The sequence below is a fragment of the Cervus canadensis genome, chromosome 28 (assembly GCF_019320065.1).
Source record: "Cervus canadensis isolate Bull #8, Minnesota chromosome 28, ASM1932006v1, whole genome shotgun sequence".
NCBI classification, from domain to species: domain Eukaryota; kingdom Metazoa; phylum Chordata; class Mammalia; order Artiodactyla; family Cervidae; genus Cervus; species Cervus canadensis.
Genome location: NC_057413.1, coordinates 31,636,775 through 31,663,369, shown reverse-complemented (window position 1 = coordinate 31,663,369; position 26,595 = coordinate 31,636,775). Strand labels below are relative to the sequence as shown.

The following is a 26,595-nucleotide window of genomic DNA, read 5'->3' as shown; positions in this document are numbered from 1 at the left end:
TGAGCCTGGCTGCTGCCAGGGCCTCTCAGAGGCACCAAGAGGTGAGCGCTGAGTTGGGGGAGCTGGAACTAAGGTGCCCATCTGGAGACATGACGCAGAAGGGACACTGACAGAACAGCAAGAAACCTGACCTGGAGAGTCCCTTCCTTCTCCTGCCGTGAGGTGCAGAGAGGACAGCAATGGAAGGGCCCGTGAAGAGTGGGTGAGACCCACATTCACCCCAGAGAGGGACCCCCCATATACACACAGTGACCCAGCACAGGGCCCCCAATCACCCCACAGAGACCTCGACAGACCCACACTCACCCCAGAGAGGGACCCCCCATACAGCCACACTGTTCCAGCACAGGGCCCCCAATAACCCCACAGAGACCGCGACAGACCTACACTCAGCGCAGAGAGGGACCCCCCATACACACTCTAGGATTTCAGGGGCTTTCTCTGGGGCCATCTATATATATTTTGCTGTGTAGGGGGCAAGTCTGTGGCTATTTTTAGGGCCTGGTAGATGTTGTTTATTCTTGTGTTTATATGTTTCTGTATTCTACATGATGGGAGAATTAATTCTGTGTGAGAATTTGGGATTGTGGCATAAGCATATGCAGGTAGTGTGGTATGTATTTGAAACAGAGTATATGTATATAGTCATATCTTTGCATATTTGCAATGTAGTGGGTAATTGTGGTTATATTTGGGGCTTATGGAGAGTTGTGTGTATAATGAGCTTGTGTGTGTATTCAAGGGGAATGGCCATTTGGAGGAATATTTGCTAGTGCTTTGATTTCTATTTTTCAGTAGGGGCCACCTAGGCTTACATATTTTGAGAAGTTAGTATGTGTATATCTGATGAGAAGGTGAGATTTCAGGTTTATACCGGGGAGTTGGTAAACTTCATTTATATATATTAGAAATAGGTGAAGTGATTATTTGTTAATATATGCAGATGTATGAGCTGGCTTCTACTAGCTAGGGATCATTTGGTATATGGAAGTTTTTTCATAAGTGGTTTCCTGGAGATATTTCTATCTGTCTTACTTGTGTATACTGATTTGTATGTGTCCATCATTAGGTGCATGAATTATGAAAGTGCTCATAATGTATGGAGTCCTGGGCATATTTAAATGTATTTCTTTGAAGACTGTTAGGGTGTTTATACCTGTGTGTGGTAGTAGGTAATCTATTTGTATATTCAGGGTGAGGATTGATATACATATATAGTGTCCTTCTCTTTATATGTTGGGAGAGAGGTGAGGAGGTTGTATTATGGAGAGATAGCATAATGGATCTCCAGTATTCTTGCCTGGAGAATCCCCATGGACAGAGGAGCCTGGTGGGCTATAGTCCATGGGGTCACAAAGAGTCAGACACAACTAAGTGACTAAGCGCAGCATAGCACAGCATTTCATTCTTTATATTCAGAATGGTGTTTTCTCCTTAATACCCTTTTTGGGATAGTTCATTGCTTTATATAATGACTACTATATGCTGATTTTACATCCTGCAACTTTGCTGAATTCATTTATGAGTTCTGAAGGTTTCTGTTACCGTTGTCACTGTTGTTGCTTTTGAAACTTTAGGATTTTCTACATACATGATCATGTCATCTGCAAATGGAGGCAATTTGACTTCTTCCTTTCTGATTTTAATGCATTTTATTTCTTCGTCTTGCCTAAGTCCTCTGGCTCGGACTTTCAGTGCTGTGTTAAATAAACGTGGTGGGTGTGGGCATTTTTGCCTTCTTCCTGATATTAGAGTGAAAGCTTTCAGTTTTTCACTTTTGAGTCATATGTTTGCTGTGATCTTTTCATATGTGCCATTATTGTGTTGAGGTGTGATCCTTCTGTACCGAATTTGCTGAGAAAGAATGTTGAATATTGTCAAATCCTTTTCTGCGTCTATTGAGATGATCATGAGTTTTCCCCATTTTGTTAATGTAGTGTATTATGTTGATTGATTTGTGTTATTTTGAACCATCCTTGCATCCCATGAATAAATGACATTTAATCATGGAGTAGGATCCTTCTAATTAATTCTTGAATTAGCTTTGCTAACATTTGTTGAGGATTTTTGAATCTGTGCTCATTCCAGATATTGACCTATTATCTTCTTGTACTGTCTTTTTCTGACTTTGATACCAAGGTAATGCTGGCCTTGTAGACTTAATTTAAAAGTGTTCCCTGCTCTCCAGTTTTCCTGGAGGACTTGAAAAGGATTGGTCTGAATTCTTTAAATGTTTGGTAAAACTTACCAATGAAGTCATATGGCCCTGAATTTTCTTTATTTCTATATTATTGATTCTGTCTCCTTATTTGTTATTGGTCTGTTCCGACTTTCTATTTTGTCTCAATTCAGTGTTAATAGGTTGTATGTTTCTAGGAATTTATCTGTTTCTTCTAGGTTATCTAATTTGTTGACATAATTATTTATGATCGATTCTAATGATTCTTTTATTACTGAGGCATCATTTGTATTGCCTCCTTTTTCATTTCTGATTTCATTGATTTGTGTCTCTTTCATCTTAATCTAGCTAACAGTCTGTCACATTAATGTTTTCCAGAAAACACTACTTAGTTTTGTTTATATTTTCTATTACTTTTCTGTTGCCTCATTCCTTCTGCTAAATGTGAGATGAGTGTTTTCATTTTCTATAGTTCCTTGAGGCATAAAATTAAATTTTTTATTTGAAGTTTCTCTTACCTTTTAATGTATGCAATTATCATTATGAACATCTCCTGTAGTTTTGCTTTTGGTTCATGCCATAAGTCTTAGTGTGTCGTGTTTCATTTTAGTTTGTCTCAATATACTTTTTCATTTTCCCTTTGATTTCATCTTTGACCCAATTTTTTTTTAAAAAAACTCTTATACAGCATGATAAATATAATGAAAATTGGTGTATTTTATATATGAGGTTTAAGAAAGTAAATCCTAAGAGTTCTCGTCACAAAAGAAAAATTTTTTTCTTTTATTTTTATTTTGTATCCATATGAGATGATGTTCACTAACCTTCTTGTGATCATCATTTCCTGATGTATGTAAGTCAAATCATTATGCTGTATGTCTTAAAATTATGCAGTGGTCAATGTCAGTTAAGCCTCAGTAAAGCCACAAGTGGGTATAAGACTGTATGGTTTAGTTTCCACATAGTTCTCAATTTTCCTGTTTTCTTGCTCTTAAGGGATTTATTTCATCTTAATGTGGTCAGAAAAGACACCTAAATTATTTCAAATTTATTAATTATTAATTAATTAATTAATAATTATTTTGAAATAGTAATTTCATAACCAAATTTTTTGAATTTGTTAAAACTTGACTGTGGCCTATTGAGTGTCCTGGAGAAGGTTGCTTGTGTATTTGAATGTATATGCACTGCTGTTTGGTGGTATGTTTAAATATGTCTGTAAGGAGCATGTGATCTATAGTGTTTTCAAGGCATGTTTGTTTACTGATTCTCTATCCATTTTTATAAGTGGATAATTGAAGTTCCTTACGGCCACTTTATGCAATCAATTTTTTTTCTTTTTTTCCAGTATTTGCTTTATACCTTTATGGGCTCTGATGCTGTATGCATATATAATTTTTATATCTTCCTGTAGAAGTGACTCTTATTAAAATACAGAGATGTTCTTTTCCTATGGAGACAATTTTGGACTTAATATCTATTTTCTCTTTTATATGAGTAGACACCCCCGCTTTCTTTTGCTTACTATTTACATGCATGGAGTATCTTTTTTTATCCCTTCATTGTGAGCCTATATATGTCTTTAAATCTAAAATGAGTTTCTTGTAGATAACTTCAAGTTGGGTCTTTTTATTTCTTTCTTTTTTAAACCATTCAACCACGTTTAATCCATTTATCTTATTTATTGATCAGTAGGGATTACTGTAACTGTTTAGTTAATTGTCTTCTGTATATTTTGCAGGTGTTGTCCTCTTCCTCTCTAGCATTCTTTCATTGTTGTTTGATGACTTTTTAGTAGTGATTTGCTTTTACCCCTGCCTTCATTTTGTTTTCAAGATTTTGTATCACCTTTACTATCAGTGTTCTGAATTCTCTGATAGACTCCCTGTCTCCTCTTCGTTTGTTTGGTCTATCGAGTTTTACCATGTTCCTTCACTTCCTGTATATTTCTCATCTTTTCATTTTATTTAGTTTGCTGTGTTTGGTGCCTCCTTGCTTTAGGCTGGAGGGTTCTTCAGTTCAGTGCAGTTCAGTCGCTCAGTCATGTCCTACTCTTTGCGACCCCATGAATCGCAGCACGCCAGGCCTCCCTGTCCATCACCAACTCCCAGAGTTTACTCAGACTCATGTCCATTAGTCGGTGATGCCATCCAGCATCTCATCCTCTGTTGTCGCCATCTCCTCCTGCCCCCAGTCCCTCCCAGCATCAGGGTCTTTTTCAATGAGTCAGCTCTTCGTATGAGGTAGCCAAAGTACTGGAGCTTCAGCTTCAGCATCAGTCCTTCCAATGAGCACCCAGGACTGAGCTCCTTTAGGATGGACTGGTTGGATCTCCTTGCAGTCCAAGGGGCTCTCGAGTCTTCTCCAACATCACAGTTCAAAAGCATCAATTTTTTGGCGCTCAGCTTTCTTCACAGTCCAACTCTCACATCCATACATGACCACTGGAAAAACCATAGCCGTGACTAGACAGACCTTTGTTAGCAAAGTAATGTCTCTGCTTTTTCATATGCCATCTAGGTTGGTCATAACTTTCCTTCCAAGGAGTAACCATCTTTTAATTTCATGGCTGCAGTCAACATCTGCAGTGATTTTGGAGCCCAAAAAATAAAGTCTGACACTGTTTCCACAGTTTCTGCATCTATTTCCCATGAAGTGATGGGACCAGATGCCATGATCTTAGTTTTCTGAATGTTGAGATTTAAGCCAACTTTTTCACTCTCCTCCTTCACTTTCATCAAGAGGCTCTTTAGTTCTTCCTCACTCTCTGCCATAAGCGTGGTGTCATCTACATATCTGAGGTTATTGATATTTCTCCCAGCAATCTTGATTCCAGCTTGTGCTTCCTCCAGCCCAGCGTTTCTCATGATGTACTCTGCATAGAAGTTAAATAAGCAGGGTGAAAATATACAACATTGACATACTCCTTTTCCTATTTGGAAGCAGTCTGTTGCTCCAGGTCCAGTTCTAACTGTTGCTTGCTGACCTGCATACCGGTTTCTCAAGAGGCAGGTCAGGTGGTCTGGTATTCCCATCTCTTTCAGAATTTTCCACACTTTATTGTGATCCACACAGTCAACGGCTTTAAAATAGTCAATCAAGCAGAAATAGATGTTTTTCTGGAACTCTCTTGCTTTTTTGATGATCCAGCGGTTGTTGCCAATTTGATCTCTCATTCCTCTGCCTTTTCTAAAAGCAGCTTGAACATCTGGAAGTTCACAGTTCACGTATTGCTGAAGCCTGGCTTGGAGAATTTTGAGTGTTACTTTACTAGCGTGTGAGATGAGTGCAATTGTGCGGTAGTTTGAGCATTCTTTGGGATTTCCTTTCTTTGGTATTGGAATGAAAGCTGACCCTTTCCAGTCCTATGGCCACTGCTGAGTTTTCCAAATTTGCTGGCATATTGAGTGCAGCACTTTGACAGCATCATCTTTTAGGACTTGCAATCGCTCGACTGGAATTCCATCATCTCCACTAGTTTTGTTCATAGTGATGCTTTCTAAGGGCCACTTGACTTCACATTCCAGGATGTCTGGCTCTAGGTGAGTGATCACACCATCATGATTATCTGGGTCATGAAGACCTTTTTTGTACAGTTCTTCTGTGTATCCTTGCCACCTCTTATTGATATCTTCTGCTTCTGTTAGGTCCATAACTTTTCTGACCTTTATCAAACCCATCTTTGCATGAAGTGTTCCCTTGGTATCTCTAATTTTCTTGAAGAGATCTCTGGTCTTTCCCATTCTGTTGTTTTCATGTATTTCTTTGCACTGATCGCTGAGGAAGGCTTTCTTATTTCTCCTTGCTATTCTTTGGAACTCTGCATTCCAATGGGAATACCTTTCCTTTTCTCCTTTGCTTTTCACTTCTCTTCATTTCACAGCTATTTGTAAGGCCTCTTCAGACAACCATTTTGCTTTTTGCATTTCTTTTCCATGGGGATGGTCTTGATCCCTGTCTCCTGTACAATGTCATGAAGCTCCATCCATAATTCGTCAGGCTCTCTGTCTATCAGACCTAGTCCCTTAAGTCTATTTCTCACGTCCACTGTACACTCATAAAGGATTTGATTCAGGTCATACCTGAATGGTCTAGTGGTTTTCCCTACTTTCATCACCATTAGATCAGTCTAATAGGAAATGTTAAAAGGAGTTCTACAAGCTGAAATGAAAAGATGCTAATTAAGAAAAGGAAACTCTATCAAAGTATAAAACTCGCTGGGAAAGATAAGTACACAGTTAAAATCAGAAAACTCTAGTGTTGAAACGGTGGTGAGCAAAGCATTTATATATAACATATAACTCATATATCACTTATAAATTCAGCATGAAGGTCAAAACATTAAAATGTCAAAATAATGATAACTGCAAGATGGACTAAAGGAGCCATGCTTGAAGAATTCGATGAAAATATGATACTCAGTCAAAAGAGACACTCAATGAGTAGCTAGGAATTGTTTTTAAAAAGGAAACTAATATAAGTCCTAGACTTGAAAACTATAGTTATTAAATTGAAAAATAGGTTCAATAGCACACTTGAGATGGTAGCAGAAAGAATCCATAAACTGAAAGATGAATTCAGGAAATCAGTGTAAAAAACAAAGAGAGAAGATGTTGAGGGAAAACGATCTACAGCATCCACTCAGCACACCATCAAATATGGAAGGAAAGAGACTCTCGGAAAGAAGGGAGATGAGAGGGGACAGCATAACATTACTTGTAGACATCATGGCTAAAAGATTATAAGATTTTGATGAAAAACACTCTCCAGATTCAGAGTTCACCTCTAGAAAAATGACAGGAAACAGATCCACTCTAAGACACATCTTGGTCAAACTGGAAAAACAAAGGAAAAATCTTGAAAGTAGCCAGAGAGAAACTGTTCTCCAGATATGCTGCTGCTGCTGCGTCACTTCAGTTGTGTCTGACTCTGTGTGACCCCATAGATGGCAGCCTTTCCAGGCTCCTCTGTTCCTGGGACTCTCCAGGCAAGAACACTGGAGTGGATTGCCATTTCCTTCTCCAATGCATACATGCATGCTAAGTCGCTTCAGTCATGTCCGACTCTGTGCGACCCCATGGACAGCAGCCCACCAGGCTCCTCTGTCCACGGGATTCTCTAGGCAAGCATACTGGAGTGAGTTTCCATTTCCTTCTCCTCTCCATATATGAGGAGGCCACAATAAGATTAATCACTGACTTCCAGTCAGAAATGGCAGAGTGAAGGCCGTGGGATGTCATATTAAAAGATTTGAAAGAAAAAAATTGTCACCCAAGTATTCCGTGTCTATAAAATCTATGCTTCAGGGAAAAAGGCAAAATAAAAATGTTCCCAGATAAACAGAGAGGGAGAATTGACTGCTAGCAGTCCGACTTATAACAAATACTGAAAGATAACTTTTGAACTGGGAAAAAAAAACCAAACAAACTTGGTTCTTAGATTTGAAAACACTGGGCTGATTTGTTCAAAGGATGTGTGTGTATCTGTACAGAGTGTTCCAAATCTTTTTGTTCAGTGTATTGCGTTCAGAAAACAAGGATGCTGGCAAATTATGAAAAACTTACTCTGAAAGTTTATTTCAATTTGTTTTATATTTCATAGCCTTGTAAATTTCAAATTATTGTAAATTAATTCTTAATTCCCAGTAGTTGAATATAGTAAAAATTAACTGAAATTAGAAAAAATATATATCATAAAAGTAAAAATACCTGGGATTAACCAAAGTTATAGGGAGAACTCCTGAATTTTTAAAGTATTGATGGGACTCAAGCAATGTTATCCAAGGAACCAGGAATTCTCAGAGTTCTAGGTGGAAAGAAGCAACACTTGACTAATGTCTCTAGCAGGATGAGAAGGTAGGATGGGAAGGCTCAGAGAAGGGAGATGAATGGAGCTGTGTGGCTGGATGGTTAGGGAGGGGCTATGGTCCAGCCTCCTCCTCTGCTAACCCCTCTTACCCCCAAGGGCCCTTTGTGACCAGAGCACATCTCTATGATGCGAGCCTAGTACTTTAGTCCCCAAGTGCACCCCTTGGCTCAGTTGCCTGAGGGCAGCGGTGTGATTCAGATGATGGCGAATCCTCTCTTTTCCCTGAAAAAACACTTCTGATACTTGGCTGAACTCCAGCTCCCCTTTCTGGATGATCGATACCATCCTTGCCTTTCTATGTGGACTGGGGCTCTTTCTCCTGATCCTTCCCTACCTGGAGAATAACCCATCCTTTGCTCCCCCTAGGAAACATGGAAACATCAGGAAGGTAAGGAACTCTTGGACCAGACTGACAAGCATATAAAATCTTTGTTATTATTATTTCTACATTTCTGAATCAACCAGAGATTCTTGAGGTGGGAAAGAACAGGACATCTATTTTCAAGGAAGAAGAGAATATTATGCCTCTAGGGACAAACCAGGCTGGGCAGGAAGTGCTTCCAAGCCACGTGTGACTCGCAGGACCCAGAATGCTGGGAAAGCTATCTTCCTTCGTGGAAGGAAAGGTATCCACAGAAAGTGTGTCTTCATGCCTCTCTCTTGCAGGAACTCATTAGCTTCAAAGACATGAGATATCCAGGCCTGCTCCTAGCACCTAAATTATAATCAGGGCCATGTGTCACCCTGCACTTAATGAGGCTTACAAACACATGCCTATGTCATAGTCATACTGCCCATGAGGAAGGAGGTTGCAGGAGTGTGTCTGAGAGTGCTGGGTGCCATACTGGGGTCAACTCATTGAAGTGACATTACACAGCAAATAGACTTGAGGCAAGGAGTTCAGAGCTGCCTGCTTGTTTCAGAAATCCCAAAAGGTAGAGCAAATGTAGCTTTTTCCGGACTAAGAAAACAGCAATTGGAAGTATATTCAAGAAGTTGCCCAGCCACACATGTTTATGGCTCCCTGAGAGCATTCTATGAATTTTGCCCCCAGGTCCGGTATCCAGGTTGACACACAGGTTGTGTCCCCGCAGGATCCAAGAATGTTCCAGACATACTTAGGTTTACTAGATCTCTCCTACAGAGAACACGTGATGGAACAGACATATACATGTTGCTTTGACTTTCCCTGTGTGTGTGGGATTCCTCCCAAAGGAGGATTTTGCTTCTAAGATGTGAGACATCCAAGCCTCCTCCAAGGTTCTAAATCCCAGGTCAAGGCAGTGTGTCTCCCTGCACTTTCTGAGCCTTGCAAACACATTCCTGGTTCATACCGGTACTGACAATGAGGATGCAGTCTGTGCGGCTGTGTCTCAGAGTGCGGGGTGCATACTGTGTTTACTCCATGGAGGTAACATGTCACTGCAAATTGGCCCAAGGCGAGGCGTTGTGAGCTGCCCACTTGTGTCATAAATCCCAAAGGGTGGGTGGAGCAAAGCTAGCTCTGTCAGAAGTAAGAAAACAGCAATTGCATGGATTTACAAGAAGTTGCTAGGCTGCACCTCTTTAGGGTCCCCCAAGAGAAAAATGTGAATTTTGGCTCCTAGGCTGTGTATCCAGTTTGAACGACAAGGTGTTTCCCTGCAGGATCCAAGAATGTTCCAGAAAGACCTAGGCTCACTAGATCTCTCCTACAGAAAAAGACGTGATGGAACAGACCTATGGATGTTGTTTTGATTTTCCCTGTGAATATGCGAACCCTCCGAACATTCAAGGCATCAGGGGACTTGCCACTGAAAAATGACCTTCAAGCAGTGTGTGATTCTCAGCATGCAGGATCCTGGGAAACCTTTCTTCTTTCAAGGAAGGAAAAGCATTCACAGAGAGTGTGTTTCCAGGCCTCTATCTTGCATGAACCATTTTGCTTCTAAGATGTGACTCCTCAGTTGCTGCTCTGAGTGCCTAAATTCCAGAGTCAAGGCCATGTGTCTCCCTGCACTTTTCTACCCTTGGAAACAAATTCCTAGTTCATTCCGCTATGGTTCCTGAGGATACTGTTGCGGGAGTGTTTCTGAGAGTGTTGGGTGCCATGCTGTGGTCACCTCATCAAGGTGACATTCCACTGCTAATTGGCCAGTGGCAAGGAGTTGTCAGCCACCTGCTTGCTTCAGAAATTCCAAGGGGTGGAGAAGAGTAAAGTTAGCTCTGTCACAAGTATGAAAACAGCATTTGGATGGGTTTTCATGCAGTTGCTAAGCCACACCAATTTAGAGGCCCCCGAGAGAAAGATGTAAATTTTGCCTCCTTGGCCTGTATCCAGGCTGACAAGCTTGGTGTGTCCCCACAGGTTCCAAGAACTTTTCAGACAGAACTGGGCTCACTAGATCTCTCCTACAGAGCAGATGTGATGGAAGAGACTTTGGATGTTGCTGGGACTTTCCCTGTGAGTGCGGGACACCTCTGAATGGGCAGGGCCTCAGGGGAACTTTCCACTGAAAAACGACCTCCAAGCAAGTGTCCTCAAGCAGTGTGTGGCTCTCAACACGCAGGAGGCTGGGAAAGCCATCTCCCTTGGAGGAAGGAAAGACATCCACAGTGAGTGTGTTTTCAGGCCTCTATCTTGCACCAACTGTATCGCTCTAGATAGCAGACCTCCAGGCCTGCTTCGAGGGCCTATATGACAGAGTCAGGCCTGTGTGTCACCCTGCCCTTACCAAGCCTTGCAAATACATTCCTAGGTCATAGCGGTACAGGCCATGAGAAAGCAATGTGTGGGAGTGTGTTGAAAATGCTGGGTGCCATACTGTGGTCACCTCATCAAGGTCACCTTGCACCTCAAAAGGGCTCCAGGAGAGGAGTTGGGGGCCACCCCTTGCTTCAGAAATCCCCAAGGGGAGCAAAGCTAGCTCAGCCATAAGGAAGAAAACAGCAATCGGATTGATTATCAAGAAGTTGCTAGGCCGCACCGTGTTAGGGCTCCCTGAGAGCAAAATATGAATTTTGTCCCCTAGGCCTGGAATACAGGTTGAAACAGGGTGTGTTCACACAGGATTCAAGAATGGTCCAGACAAATCTAGGCTCGCTAGATCTCTCTTGCAGAGGAAATGTGATGAAACAGACATTTGGATGTTGATTTGACTTTCCTTGTGAGTGTGGGACCCCTCCCAAAGGGCAGGGCCTCAGGGACAATTGCCACTGAAAAATGACCTCCAAGCAAGCGCTTTCCAGCCGTGTGTGACTCTCAGCCCACAGGCGGCTAGGGAAGCTATCTTCCTTGGAGCCAGGAAAGGCAGCCTCAGAGAGTTTCCAGGCCTCTATCTTGCAGCAAGTGTTTCACTTCTCAGACGTCAGACTTCCAGGCCTGATCCAAGGGCCTAAATTGCAAAGTCAGGGCTGCGTGTCTCCCTGCACTTTTCGAGCCTTGCAAACACATTCCTAGGTCATAGCAGTACTGCCCACGAGGAAGCAGGCTGTGGGAGCGTGTCTGAGAGGGCCAGGTTCCATACTGTGGTCACTGGCCGAGGGCACGTTTCACCTCAAATGGACCACAGGCGAGGTGTTTCATGCTGCCCCCTTGCTTCAGAAATCCCAAAGGGGGGAGCAAAGCTAGCTCTGTCAGAAGGAAGGAAACAGCAATTTGATGGATTTTCAAGCAGTTGCTAGGCCGCACCACGTTAGGGCTCCCTGAGAGAAAAATGCAAATTGTGCCCCCTAGGTCTGGCATTCAGCTTGACACACAGAGTGTATCCCCGAAGGATTCAGGAATGTTCCAGACAGACCTAGGCTCACTAGCTCTCCCCTGCAGAGGAAACTAACACAAAATTGGAAATCAACTATATTCCAATATAAAAGAAACATCAAATTTAAAAAATGAGGTTGCTCCCATGCCTTCAAGGAGCCTCAAAAACCCGGCCTACAGCTGCCTTCAGAATGCAGCCGCTACAACCCTGTCCCTGACTCCCTCCATTCCCGCTGCTCATGAATCCTGCCATCCTTCAGTTTTAGTGGACGAGCGTGTACCTAAATGATAGTAACTGACCCTTAAAATGAGAATTATCAACAAATCGTTTGCAAAAACCTTCTATGTAAATCATAAATAGCAGATGGAAGATGAAATCAAGAAGAGTTTGGGTAAAGCTCACCACTTGAGTTCCAAATTATGATTTTATTCAAGTATATGCCTTGAAACAGTTGAGAGGCTATAAAAATAAATGATTCAATGCTGAAATGTTTCCCAAATTAATTCAAATTGACATGAATAGAAATAAAACTATCCCAACAAATATGACAAATACCTCCAGTACACACCACCACTTGCTAGCTTTAAAAACTATACAGCTGATCCCTAACCTGTGCAGCTGCCCTACAATAAGAGCCTTAGCTCTGTACATATTTAAACAGATTACATTTTGTAAAAAGTTTTTTCTTCAGAATATGTTACTGTTCTAAGATCTTAATAGTCAATTACAAGAATTAAACCTATTGCCAGCTGCACTAAGCACTTCTACAAAAACATGAGTTAGCTCATCAGCTATAACGACTCTGGGAAGGAAGAAGCTAGAAATATAATAAGCAGCAGGTCTTCCAACTCCACCTGTCCTCGTACATCAGACCACGACCACTTCTCTGGTGCAAACACAACAACACAGAATAACCCTCTTACTTCACTCACAGTGCATACAAGGATGGTGATAGGTAAAACTTGGAGAGCTCTTCTTAGACATCCATGAGATTATTTGCTGCTTCCATAACTTTCAATACCTTTTTGTAATGTCTAAGTAAGATAGGGTGAAAGAGAATGAAAAACACTTATTAATTATCACTAAATACATATGATGTCATATCTATCACTGTTTTTAAAAGTTCCTTGTACTAAAACAGGACCTACATAGAGCAAAGCGTTCATTTCCTCACAAGAATGACATCCAAAATATGGTCTCTGAACTGCCTGTACTTTTCCTCCTTACCACCAGTGGAAGTGATAACCGACCCTAATGATTTATCAAGGAAGTGAAATCATTACCAAAAATTAAGAGTATCTATTGTTAGTAGCAAGAGGTATGGTTTTTTTGGGGGGATGGGGTAGGCAGAACTTTTATAAGTTTATTTTGAAGAAGTTACTTTTTAAAGTGTTCAGAAATGTTTTTACAACTGATCTTGCAGTTTTCACAAACTGGAAAACTAAATGACGTGCAAAGGCCGTTGACAGGGCGCTGGTTACAGAAAGGAGAGTGGAGCCAGGAGCGGACTCTGACTGAGACACGGAAGGTGAGGACGGGCATGGAGCGGTGCACACGCTCCCCCCAGAGCAGAGGGACTCGGCTGTGCAGCGCAGGCGATGGCGGAGCACACGCCGTCTTCCTGGCCTAAAGCGCAGGGGAGGGTGCCGGCTCCTCTGATACAGTTGCAATAATTTTGAGATCAATTCCTATGGAAAATATTAAAGGTCTCTCCTTGGAAGAGGTCATCACGTGTCCCTACCTGACTGCTGTAGACAAATGGATCTGAATTACAAATATTACTTTATCCGACACATGAAAAATGTCATCCCTCCTCAAAATATAGATGTATAGGCTTTCACAAGCCTCTACATTTTCTATGGTACATACTCTTCGTTTATAAAATACATACATACACAGATACATACACACACATAAATGAATACAGAAAATACCTAAGAGTTCATTTCCTTATCAGCCATTTCTTTCTGCTTTTCTTTGGCAAGGTGATTGGCCAGGATTCCCTCCTGTAAGCTTCTGGCATTCCGTTCTCCAGAAAGCTGCTTCTGAGTCATGTCACTCTTCCATAACCTGGAGAGACACTATATGAAGTTTTTGGGCCCATATTATTAAAAAAAAAAACAAAACAAAACAGTTAAAAGCTTAGAAGCAGAATATAAAATATATAAAACTGTTTAGAGGAAGTAGCCTTTTCAAGCACAAGAATCTTTATCTCACGTGATTAACTTGGATCTTAATTTAAATGTCTGCTAAATTTATCACGGAGCAAAAGCATGCAGATATATTATTGTGAAAGGAAATTTCTTTACAAAGCATTTAACTAGTTCCTTCACAGTCTCAAGCCAAGTTAGACTGTATTTTAACATTTAGAAAGCCAAAATTAATACATGGATTGGAATTAAGAAGATTATTTTGTCTAATGTATCAAAAGTGCCAATCATTATGTTAATAATTAACCTCAAGTTATATCCAGTCCTCCACTCAGAAAACACATACAGAGCATCTATTAGAAGCCAAGAATAGTAAGAAACTAATCATTTAAAGTACGAATGTCACACACAGTTCATACCTAGGTTGAGATAACACTTTGTTTGAAATCTAAATAATACATATTAAATAAATGGGATATTATAAATAATATTGATGAAATGGTGTGAGAAATTTGAAATTTTCAGCAACGATTACTCTACCTGATTCAGATCCTTTCTCAGTCTTCAGTTCCATCTAGTGCTCTGAGAGTGAGTTCAAGTTGCTGTTTCATTTCAGCTTCTTTACTATATTGGTCTTCCTTTCTTCTTAACTGCTCCCTAATTTTTTCATATAACATGCCAGCATTTCTTCTATTCTCTTCTTCTTGCTTTAAGGTCAATCTGCAAAATTTATAGAGGTCTTCTTAAAAAAAACATGAGACTATTCACTGCTGCAGTAACTTTCACTCCCTCTTCACAATGTTTAAAATAGTAAAATGATGGGAAATACAGTGAAGAACACTTAATAATGATCACTGTTTTCATGCAGAGGGTTAAGAATAAAACAGCATAAATATTTTTTTCTGTCTTGAGAAAAATGGCTACTTCATACTTCTGTGGGTGGAAATGAAAAGTAATCTAAACTTTCTAAAGAATAGTTTAGAAATATGGATCGAAGACCGTTTCTAAACGTTCTCATACTTTAACCAAATAATACACTATTATTAAAGAAAAGGAATTCAAAATAATTAGAAATGTAGAAATGAATCTGTAGAAAAGATGTTCCTTGTAAGATTAAACATAATACAGAAAAGTGAAAAAGAATCGAAAGTCAATCTGTTGAATCGTGAATGAGGTTTCCGTTATGGTGGACTCCTGTATGATCATGAAAATGATGATTTGGAAAAATATACATTAAGTCATTAGAAGCATTCACTGTTAAGAACTTATATTATTTCCATGAATTTCACACTCCAGAATACTAATGATGTATTCTCCCCTGTAAAATCCCACAGGGTAAGTTAAAAATTATAACACAGCTACGTCTCTGCAGTATTGAAGTAAATAACAGTTCATATATTGCTTTAAAACTAGGATGTGCAGTATCTCAAGCTGTCAAGCTCTCGTTGCCACTCCACTTTCTGATGCCCTAACTGTGATTCACTTCTTTGCTCTCCGACAGTTCTTTCTGTAGCTCATGGACCTTATTTTCCAGTTTTTAAATTTCTCCTCTAAGTAGTTCACAGTGGCTTTTTTAAAGTTCTATTTATCTTTCACATGAAACAATTGCATCCCGAATTTTCAACAAGCTAACACAATCTGCAACAAGAAGAAAACACAAAGAAACAAGAAACACACTGATGTGAGTAATTTTTGAGTATAAAGTACTGTGTATTTCATGTCCACTCCTCCATACACTGAACAAATATTGAGTGTCTATCAAGTGGAAGACATTATTCTAAGCTCTCCAGATAAAACACATGACCCTGGCTCTTGTTTAGCTTGCAGTCTAGTAGAAGAGAAAGAGAAACGAAATAATGACATATATATGTATATATATAAAATTATAAATTCAGGTACAGTAAGAATGATCATAGGCTCAGCGTACACACTCACTTTCACTGTCTTTCAATACAAAACATATCTATAAGATGCACAGCACTGTAATATCCATAGCTCTAGAGCAGTCCTAGACAAGGTGAGCATGTATTACTACACTATACACAAACAGGCTTTGTACTGATATTTACACCACGGTCCTACCTTTACACCTCAAGCCAAGCGGTTCTACTTGCAATGTGGAAATCTCAGAGTAAAGACATCACCATCCTGGGAAGCACTTTCAGATGACTGAGTTCAGTCATTCAGGTAGCTCACGACATTAATCTGTGCTTTGACCTACATATAAACAATACTGTTTCACAATGTCCTTAAAATATTTATAAAATATACTAACTGTATAAAGGTGATAAATAGCTCGTCATTAAATGAAAAACAGACACTTCTTAAAAGGAGAGATTTTTATCAAAATGATAATTTGATCAATAGTGTTTCTAAATTAAGTTCTCAAAGTGTATGTCTCTACAACATATGAAGATTTTCTGTTTTGACACTATTCCTTTTACAAAATATTTTTTACTAGGATGATATTTTTTTATAATTAACTTTTTTATTATACCTTATTCTTTCATTAGATGTTTTCTTTGGAGCCTTAAAATAACAAATGATTCTTTTCAGGCTAATATTAAATATTTCAAAATACAAACAATATCTAAACTTTGGCTTTTTACATAAAATCTTTGCACTAGGAAGTAATTTTTTACTAAAAGATTAAACAATAAATAAGAGTGGCATTAATGCACAAAGAAAATATATGAATAATACTAATAAAGCATTGAATTTAGATCAAAGGAAAAGGAAAAATATAACATTACTTGTGTTATTTGATAGGAAGCAGTATACCAGGGTTTATGGAAGCTGTCATTTTCAATAAGAACTACCTGTTATGGCAATAAAACGTATCTTGGAGGTATTCCTAATTCCTTATAAGAAAGAAACCTCTTTTTAAGAAAACCACAATAACCATGATATTAGTCTTCTGAGGACTTCCTATGCAACTGCTATGCATTATGATCAGCACTTGCCATATCTGAAGGCACTTTTGATCCTCACAGTGATTCTCGAAGACAGGTAATGCCTGAGGTCCTCTACACGGGGAAAGATGGGGCACAGAGAGACTGAGGACCGTGTCCAAGCCCACGGCAGGTCACCAACAGACCCAGAGTTCAAACCCAGGAAGTCTGGCCTCAACACTGCGGCTCCAAAGCATGCTGAGAAAGTGAGATTTAAAGAAGTCTTTCTAAGTAATATCATAGCAAATGAATCTATATTATTATTCCATGCCTACCAATAGCTATAAATAATTAATGATTTCTGAATCTTAGCATATTTCTAAAAAAATCAAACATCTTTCCATGTAGGCAATATTGGAAATCTACTTGCAATAAAGACTTGCTTTTTGGAAAGAAATTCATCAATAGGCATTCATGTAACCATTCTGCTCTTTCTTCATGCATCTGACATGCACTTATTGAGCACACAAGATGTGTTAATGACACTCTTAGTATGGGAAGCATGGTTTTAGTAATTTAGAACTTTATGATCCAAAAATAATAATTAATGAAAGATTGTCAATAGCTTTTTCTACTGAATATAAACAAAAATTTCCCCTTTTCCCAAGAATCTATAAACAACATGAAGTTAAAATGATGTGATGTTTCCGAGTACCTTACAAAACTGTAGCTACTCACAATGATACGATCATCCAGAATCACCAAGGAATGATTAAATCCTATTCAGTATAGCCTAAGTGTTTGTATATTCATGATTCTATAATTTTTAAAAATCTATGTATGATAGAATTGAAGCAATCATCTGCATATTCAATTACATAAGGATATTACACTTCAGAACCAATGAACAAGCCCTTACCACAAAACTATATGTGAACAGAAGTATTGTGTACAATTAGTTTACTGTTAATAGCTTAAAGATAATGTCATACAATCAATAAGCTTTCTAACACTGGAAATGGAAACAAGATTCAACTCAATAAACACGTCCTCTGCTGGCTCATTTCTAGCAGCATATATACACTAAAAGCTCCCATCTGAATATAAAATAGGAAACTCCCGTGACCTCCCTATTCCCCTTCAGTTACCATCCAGTTCTCCACTGCCTGTCCCAGGAAATAGCGCCTGTGCAGCTGTTTACGTGTATTTGCTACAGTTCAGCTGCCAAGGGGACGAGGCCCTGAGACGACGACTTCTGGCCAGAGGCCCTCGTCCTCACCTTACCCTTTTGCGGTTAGGTGAAAAGTAACTTGCCTTACCCAAAAATAGGAGAAACACCTGAACTCAAAACCCAATTTTGTCCCTGTTTGTTTGAATTAATTCATGTATATTAAATCTACCAAAAATGAATTAGGAGATGATTTTTAATGTTATAAATGCTGGCTTCCCTTAAAAATATTTCCTCTCACTATATCTTAAACAGGGAGTCCCTACAGCACATTTGAAAGCTTTTTTTTTTAAAAAAGGACTAATATCTGGAGAACAGACAAACTATATTATGAGGAGCCAAAATCTATTATCACCAATCAGAAAGAGAAACCAATTCCTAAATTAATGCAAATTATATATAATGACAATGTTGTACATCAGTACATATTACCTGCTTAAATTCAGTTATGCGTGTACTCAGTCCTGTCTGACTCTTTGCATCCCCTAGGACTGTAGCCTGCCCGGATCCTCTGTCCATGGGGACTCTCCAGCCAAGAACATGGAGTGGGTTGCCACAACCTCCTCCAGGGGATCTTCCCAACCCAGGGACTGAACCCAGGTTTCCCAACAATACTGGAATGCGTATCCTAGCCTTTTCACCGGGGGAATTTCCTGACCCAGGAATTGAATCGGGGTCTCCTGCATTGCAGGTGAATTCTTTACCAGTTGAGCTACCTGGGAAGCCCCTACATTCAGTTATATTAAATCCTAACAGCCACCGATGAAAGTGGATAAAGCATTTTTAATAATATTTACTGATTTCCCACCTGGAAATGAAATAAGTTATAAAGTTATTATTTGTACCCTAACAACAAAGGTCCAATCTGGAAGGTTCAATACTTTTAATAGGCAGTTGGGCTGATTCTATGATCTACTCTGTTGCTGAATGCTCATCCCTAAGTCCATCCTAAAGGAGGTCAGTCCTGAGTGTTCATTGGAAGGACTGATGTGGAAGCTGAAACTCCAATACTTTGGCCACCTGATGCGAAGAGCTGACTCATTTAAAAAGACCCTGATGCTGGGAAAGACTGAAGGCGGGAGAAGAAGGGGACAACAGAGGATGAGATGGTTGGACAGCATCACTGACTCAATGGATATGAGTTTAGGTAAACTCCGAGAATTGGGCATGGACAGGGAGGCCTGGAATGCTGGAGTCCACAGGGTCACAAAGAGTTGGGCATGACTGAGCAACTGAATTGAACTGAACTGAACTGAAGTCAACTATGCTGAGATATCAGACAGAATGAATCTTTAGTCTTAGCATCAGTGACTGGCAATTTCAACAGAAAACCTTGACCACTGGCAATGATTTCTCTCTATACATATCTAGGTCAGGGACCATCATTGTCCTATTGTTCTTAAATTCAACTCTTTAATCCTGTGTTTTGGTATTTGATCTCACCTTCTTTACCATGTAAAGAAATTATAAAAATGGAAGAAGTAAACAGTAGTCAGGAGAGTTTTTTTGCCTCAATTCCAAAGACAAGCTATAAATTACAGTAGACTCTAACAATATTTTATGTTTTCTGGTTGAAGTGCTATAAAAACTTAAGTGATCATCTGTTGATTCTAAAAGTCTACTTTTGAAATGTAATTTTATTTGTTATGAACTTTGTTGCAAACCGTATTATGTTGTAAAAGAATAGAATATAGTATTAAACCAGAAATTTAAATTTACACTTTCACTTACCTGTGAATGGTTATTTTCATCTCCATCAGATTTTTCTTGTTCTTCCTCTCATGTCATTTCTAAGTCTAGTTCTGCTGACAAATCTGTAAGTTTTGTTAAAATTACCTAGAATATTTAGATAAGACAGAATATTTAAAACATTGATTTAAAACATTGCATCAAATGACAGCTTGTACCAATCTTAATCTTCAGCTGAATATTTACTTCTTTAAGAAATACTTCCAATGATCTAAAACTTCAAGAAACCTTTTGGGAGATACCAGAATTCATCAGGTTACAGGCACACGAACATCTCAAAGATTCATTCATAAATTCATCCAAACATCAGTGAACAAAACAATCAGAAACCAAACAAAATTTCAAAATACTGGACAGACACATAAAGCCACAATATCTTCTCTTCTCTACTTCATAGCAGGACATTTATAACAACATGCCAAGCTTCAACTGCAACATTATTCATGGTTTACAAAATTCCTGTTACTTTTTTTCCTTTTTTCAATTCCTTAAATTGAAATGCTTCTTTCCCAACAAATTATTTTTCACCTTTTAAGGCTCAGCCTGCTTTGTAAAGTTCTCCTTGATTATAGCTGTTTTTCCCCAGATAAACAGGTATCTCTTTCCTAAAGCTCCTTAGGACTTTATGGATTTTTCAAGTGTATCTTCATCACCTGAATGTAAGTTATTTCTTCACATGTCTACCCTCTTGGCTCTTAGACTGCAGAGGACAAGCTCTTAAACATCACCCTGGTATACATAAGTCTTTATTTCTTTTATTCAATAATTATTTGGGGGGTTCCTGCTCAGTACTAGACACAGGAGATTAAAGAGAAATGTAGACAAAGGGTTCAGGGATGGCTTTAGAGAGAGACTGCCTGAGCGCAGACTTCGGCAGTTCACGGGAACAGCGGGCAGGCGAGGGAGCGCACGGAAGGCTGCAGCAAGACGGCGAAAGAAGTGCACAGGAGAGGGTGAACATTTGTCCAGAGCGCAGGGACGGGTGAGGGGGCGTCAGCAGCAGCTCAGGATTCCAGAGCAAAGGACAGAAAGGGCGAGACATGGAGAGTCAGGTGCAAGTGAGACTATGAAAGCATCACGCGTCGCTGTAAGATGTCTACATATTAATGCGATTTGAGGAGTGGTTTATGGTCACATGAGCTTTTAAGACAGGTGACTCTAAACACTACAGGGGATGGAATCTCAAGGGCATACAAATAAATGGAGGGAGAAGACTCTGAAGGCATTAATAATGAAAAAAAAAAAAAAAGTGATGCAGGCCTATACTGGGGAATGGTTCCAGAAATATTTAGGATATAAAATGTTCTAGGTCGAGTACAGAATAAATTTATATGAAATTAATACATGTACAAATCCTGGGATCCTAAAGGAGTAGACTCTGACGGTTATGCTATAAAAGGTAGCGACTGAGAAGAGACTGAGAATCTTCATGAACTGTCTGAAGTTGCTTCTATTTATTTGGTGTTTTTCTTATGTCACTTCTTCCAGTGTTGAAAGGATTCAGGTAGGTGATTTATTTAAATTTGTGCTTCTTGGACCTACTAAACTCACTGAGAAACAAGAGCAAAGAAGTCACTTGTAGAGATGTAAGCACACACACACACACACTTTGAGTTGATAGCTTGTAGTCACTATTCTAGGAGATAACTGAGAATCTTGTAAACGCAAAGATAACTTCTACAGGTGAGGGAAGAAAAGAAAAAGCAATAGGAGTGAAAAAAGAAACACTGTATGATTTCTTACTATAGCCCTGATTGTATGACCGATTGAAGGTATTAAATTAATTGGTATTCATGGACAACACGTATTAGATGTGGTTACTCAATAGACTGGGCATCCCAGTAGAATAAAAATTGGTTTTCTATACACTGCTTTTAAATGACACAGCACTCCTTAAAACCAACATTCCTTCTGAACTATTAATTCATTACAAATAATAAAACAAGTTGATATATTAGACAGGTACAACCGAGGAAGTACTATGTAGCAATTTCCCGTGCCTCCCATTATCACTGGGAAAGCCAAGTCTAAAATATATAACATCATAGAAAACACAAGAAATATTTTAGCCTTTGTCTTCAGAGGTGCTCCTGCAGTCATAGTTAATATAATTTATAACTAATACTTATGAATTCAGAGCTATGTGAAAATATGGCTACGAAGCCACATTTGGAGAAGGCAATCTCTAGATGCCTACCTAGGTCTCACAACTAGATGCAAAATTCTAAATATATTCCTGCTACCCACTCTCAGGTATGCTAGATGAGAGCCTAAATCAATTTACTTTCTTCTAACTCTCTTTGTCATGGATTGTCTTACTATGGTCAGAGGAAGAATGCAAACACCTTTCTAAGAAATACTGTTTGGCTGCAGGTTGCATAAAAGCAGTCAGCACACAGTAGGTTTTGCCACAACATCTAATTTTGGAAACGTCGATGCCCAGGTGGCCCAGGGCTGAGAGCTCTGGGCTTCTTCACTGCCTTGTTTACTTTCTCTGTGTTCTGGCAGCTGAGACTTGCACAGCTGATGGAGCATGTGATTCCCTACCAGAAACACCACTCCAATATTCACCTTTTCTTTATCTATTAAGGTTGTCAAGGGAGTGTGTAATTTCCTCGGTTCTGTCTTGTCACAGCAAAAATTTGAAGCAAGAGACGTTAAACCTCTCGGCGCGTCACAGCTCTCTGAAAGTGTTATAGCTCCATGTTACAGCTCAGTTTTATTTGGAAAATACATCCTGGAGGTGTGAGGGCAGGCGGACCCAAAAGACGCAAGGAGAAGAGAAGGGGAGAGAGAGAGAGAGAGAGTCAGAGAGCACACGCATGGGGGAGACACCCCCGGCACTTTGGTTCCTCTGTCTATGTGTTTTTTTCCTCCCCATGGGCTTGCCCCATGTAAATTGGGCTAGCCAGCAGTGCTGTTTGTTCTACCTGAGGCCCTCACTCTGGTCCTCGGACCTTCCTTTGTTCTATCTTTGTGGGCTCTACCCTTCCTTGTCTTTCAGCCACTGCCGTTCTGGACTCTTTTTTCCTATTCTAACTACCTAACAAGGTCATCTGTTCCAATTTTGTGGATGCTGACTGATTTTTGGTCATTGGTTGTGAAATCAACAGACACTGATCATCAACTTGCAAATGCCTGGCTCTTTGATAAGTCTCATTGCTGAGGCTCAAACTAGTAGAATCCCAATCTGAAAAATCTGAAAACAACGTCTCCATTTATTAGAATGTGAGTAAGAATACAACTCTGACTACCTCCTACAAACTCTTATGTCAGAGAATCACTTCCACGTCCTCCTCTCCCCTCAAACTCACTACTCCTTCACCGCTTACTGTGTCTTACACGTCACTGCCATTCAAGAAGAGATGCTAACTAGTGTGTCTCATTTTTTCTAATTTTTACTTTTCTAGTATGACTTACATCGATTCACTCAATCTGTTTCCTATTCTGTATTCCATAAGAACTTTATGAATAATTTAATTGCCACAAAATTATTAGATGTTAAAAATCTTGCATGTTTCAAAATCAGTGTAGTGTTTATTGAAAATGACAACTCTAGCATTTAGGGAATGAACCCTTTTCATCTGTTTTGTTTGAAAACTTAGTTTGGTTTGCTACATCATGCTAATGCTTCAAAGGATTTCTGTGAAACAAATGCTAAAAAATCAGCTATCTTAAATAAAAGAAAAAGAAAGTCAATGCCTTCCATATTCAAATTAATCTACTTCAAATAACACATATCAATACAACATATACCTTTGATGCCTGAGAGTTACTTAGAGTGGCTGGGGTTTCCCCTACTTCTAGCACCACCACCCTTCTCCCCAACCCCCAGTATTCTCTGGAGCAACAACGATTTTATCTCTTTTCAATGTAAATACACTGAAGCCATCTAGAAGGAATTCTCCCAAGTGTCCTCATCAACTCCAAACTCACCTCCCTAAGGACTTACTTTCTTCCTTTCCTCCTTTCACTAGAATCTCTCTTTTCCAAAGGGTAATCTCTGGATCTGTGGTCTTAATTCTTCCCCCTTTACAGTCTGTCTATGGATCATCCCCACCACTTCTTTTTCCCTCTTTGCTTAACAATGGTATCTTACACCTGTAATTGCTACTTCAACTGCTTGCTTCCCTCTGGCTATAAACACGCTCGGAAAGAAAAACAAAATAATGCTTTTTCCTTGATCCTGTTATGTCCTGTACTATCCAATGCTCTTCTTCCAGATGTCTCTAAATACAAGGCTATACCCTTGCTACTCAGAGAACTTGTTAGAAACACAGAATCTCAGACCTCCTGCTCAGCAAGTGCACTTCCCACAAGGTCCCCAGGCAACTAATTCAAATGTGAGAAACTCTGGTCTACACTGAGTCTGCTTCTACATGACTTCAACTTAATTTATTCTTCTAAAATCTTAGCCTCAACCTACTCTCACTCTACCCTCACTTTGGAGACACTTCCCTCCAAATTGAAACTGCATTAGAAGTTGGAAACTTTCCAGTGGACACTGTATCAGGTGGTAGGTTCCCTGATCTCCCCATCACGACCCCTGCTCTCTCCTTTCCAGTTCTGGCCCACGTGACACCATCCTATAAAGCAGTAACATTTCATATGACATCAATCTGCACACATTTACAGACGAGTACCTATGCCCATGTTCCTGCACAGAGGCTTACACACAGCTCTGCATGCCCAGGGACCTCAATCCTGAATGCCTTCTAACAGCCAGAAAAACAATAAGATGGGGAAAACTCTGCTGTTCTTCTCGGACAAGCTCACTTCAAATTCATCGCCCATGTCAAGGACTCTCCCTTTTTCTAAAGACCTATCTCATTCCTTGCCACCTTCCCCAGAGACCCTTGCTTCCATCTCCTTCACTTCATTTCCTCCTGTGCTCTATGCGTCTCTCATCCTTCACCCTTTCTTTCCTCATACTTCTCAACCTTCCTGAGGTTGTAGAGTATCTTGAAACAAAACTAATATATATATATATATATATATATATATATATATTTGTTGTTGTTGTTTTCCTTTTGGCCATGGATCAGATGGAATCTTAGTTCCCTGAGCAGGGATCGAACCTGCACCCCCTGCATTGGAGAGTCTTAACCACACAGAGTCTTAACCATTGGACCAGACCACCAAGGAAGTCCAGGAACTCATCACTTAGCTCCTTAAATGGCAATCTCAATTTAGTCTGCGACTGACACCTGATAAGATACACTATTTCCCTCCTCGTCTTTTTCATCACTAGATGTCCAACAGGTGATTTTCTCTGGCTATTAGTATATGTCAGCAGTCCCATTTTAATTCAACATTCTGTCAATGAGTTTTCTATCAAATCCAGTTCTTACCTTCTACTTGTCCATTTAATGTCTTTTTTCCTCTTTGCCCAGCCGCTCCAGATAAAGGATCCACATACTTCTGTTGAAGGCTCCCAGAGATACTCTGTTAAAATTAATATTCAGGTGCTTGAAGATTTCCTAAACCCTTAAAATACCCTACTTTTAAAAACTGCCCACATTTAACCCGGTAAGACAGGTTTTGCCAAGATCCCACAGCTGGTAAGTGTCAGAACCAGGATGCTGACTTCAGGCACGGTCCTGGAACATCAGGCAGCAGCCACCTGCAACGAAAAGAGCAGGCCCTTCCTATCTCCTTCCATTGGTGCCACCTTCAAACAGGGCAGCCTTACTTTCTGTTTCTTCAAGTACGACTGCCATAAAGGTACTCTGCACATCCAAAATGCTTTGTATTATTAGCATAGAAGTGAAAGTCGCTCAGTTGAGTCCGAGTCTTTGCGGCCCCATGCACTATATAGTCCATGGAACTCTCCAGGCCAGAATACTGGAGCGGGTAGCCTTTCTTTCCCTTCTCCAGGGGATCTTTCCAACCCAGGAATCAAACCGGGGTCTCGTGCATTGCAGGCGGATTCTTTACCAACTGAGCCACCATGGAAGCCCTTGTTAAAACATCACTAAAGCAAACTGCTGTTGTCATAAGCCCACATATTTATCACTACCCCCATGCTTTTGTGTCTCTTCAAATGTTCCTTGCAGATCAAGTATACAATCCAAACTCAGTAATACTTTCGTCTCAAGAACTACCTTTTCAAGGACAAAGAGGTAAAAAAAAAAAACTAACGAGGGCCAACTGTACAGCACAGGGGACGCCACATTCTGTGACAGCCCGTATGGAAAAAGCGTTTCTAAAGAGAGAAGATACACATATAGACACATAACTGATTCACTTCGCTGCACAGCCAACACTGAGACAATATTGTAAATCAGCTCTACTCCAATAAACACCAAGGGGAGAACAGAGGGAAGAAACAAAACATTTGGCTACAGACTGACCTGGAAGAATGCTACAGTTCTTAGATAAATGTCACTTCAGAAGCCAAAGTGTAGGGTAGAAAAATCAGGATATTGTCAATATCCTCAAATTAAAAACAATTAGGAGCCCGGCAGCAGCAGGCACTGGCCAAGCCCACCGCTGGCGCCTCGCACCTTACTCCCGGCTCCGGCCGGGCCCTCGCGGAAGGGGCCGGGGTTCCACGGCCAGCTGCCCGCCCCTCAGGAGAGGACGACCGCCTGCCCTCCCGGCTCACAGGGCCCCGGGGCGCAGGCGCCCGTTTCCCAATGACAGGGCCCCGTTTCTGGCTCACACGCCCCCTGCGGTGCGGGCTCGGCTCGCCGCTCCCACGTTCCCAGCTCACGCTCCCGGCTCCCCGCCCCGCCAGGCTCGCCGCTCCCCCGCCGCCCTCGCCCCAGTGCGCCGGCGGCGCTCCCGC

At 40.3% G+C, this 26,595-nt stretch overlaps 1 protein-coding gene and 1 long non-coding RNA gene across 3 annotated transcripts in view; one reads left to right on the top strand and one right to left on the bottom strand.

Moving 5' to 3' along the window:
• LOC122429462 overlaps nucleotides 1-10,516 on the top strand; it is a 105,038-nt gene extending 94,522 nt beyond the window's left edge. Inside the window, exon 11 of the mRNA XM_043449786.1 lies at nucleotides 10,395-10,516. Within this exon, the coding sequence (XP_043305721.1) occupies nucleotides 10,395-10,431 (37 nt within the window). The 3' untranslated portion in view covers nucleotides 10,432-10,516. The remainder of the gene's footprint in view (nucleotides 1-10,394) is intronic.
• Nucleotides 10,517-16,902: 6,386 nt separating this feature from the next.
• LOC122429472 lies at nucleotides 16,903-26,592 on the bottom strand. 2 transcript variants are annotated; one of them, XR_006266018.1, is made up of 4 exons: nucleotides 25,157-25,940; nucleotides 22,377-22,542; nucleotides 19,788-19,892; nucleotides 16,903-17,086 (listed from the first exon to the last, which is right to left on the bottom strand). It is a non-coding gene; the product is annotated as an uncharacterized LOC122429472 (long non-coding RNA). The 2 variants fall into 2 exon arrangements; XR_006266019.1 differs by lacking the exons at nucleotides 22,377-22,542; nucleotides 25,157-25,940 and adding an exon at nucleotides 26,159-26,592.
• Nucleotides 26,593-26,595: the final 3 nt, after the last annotated feature.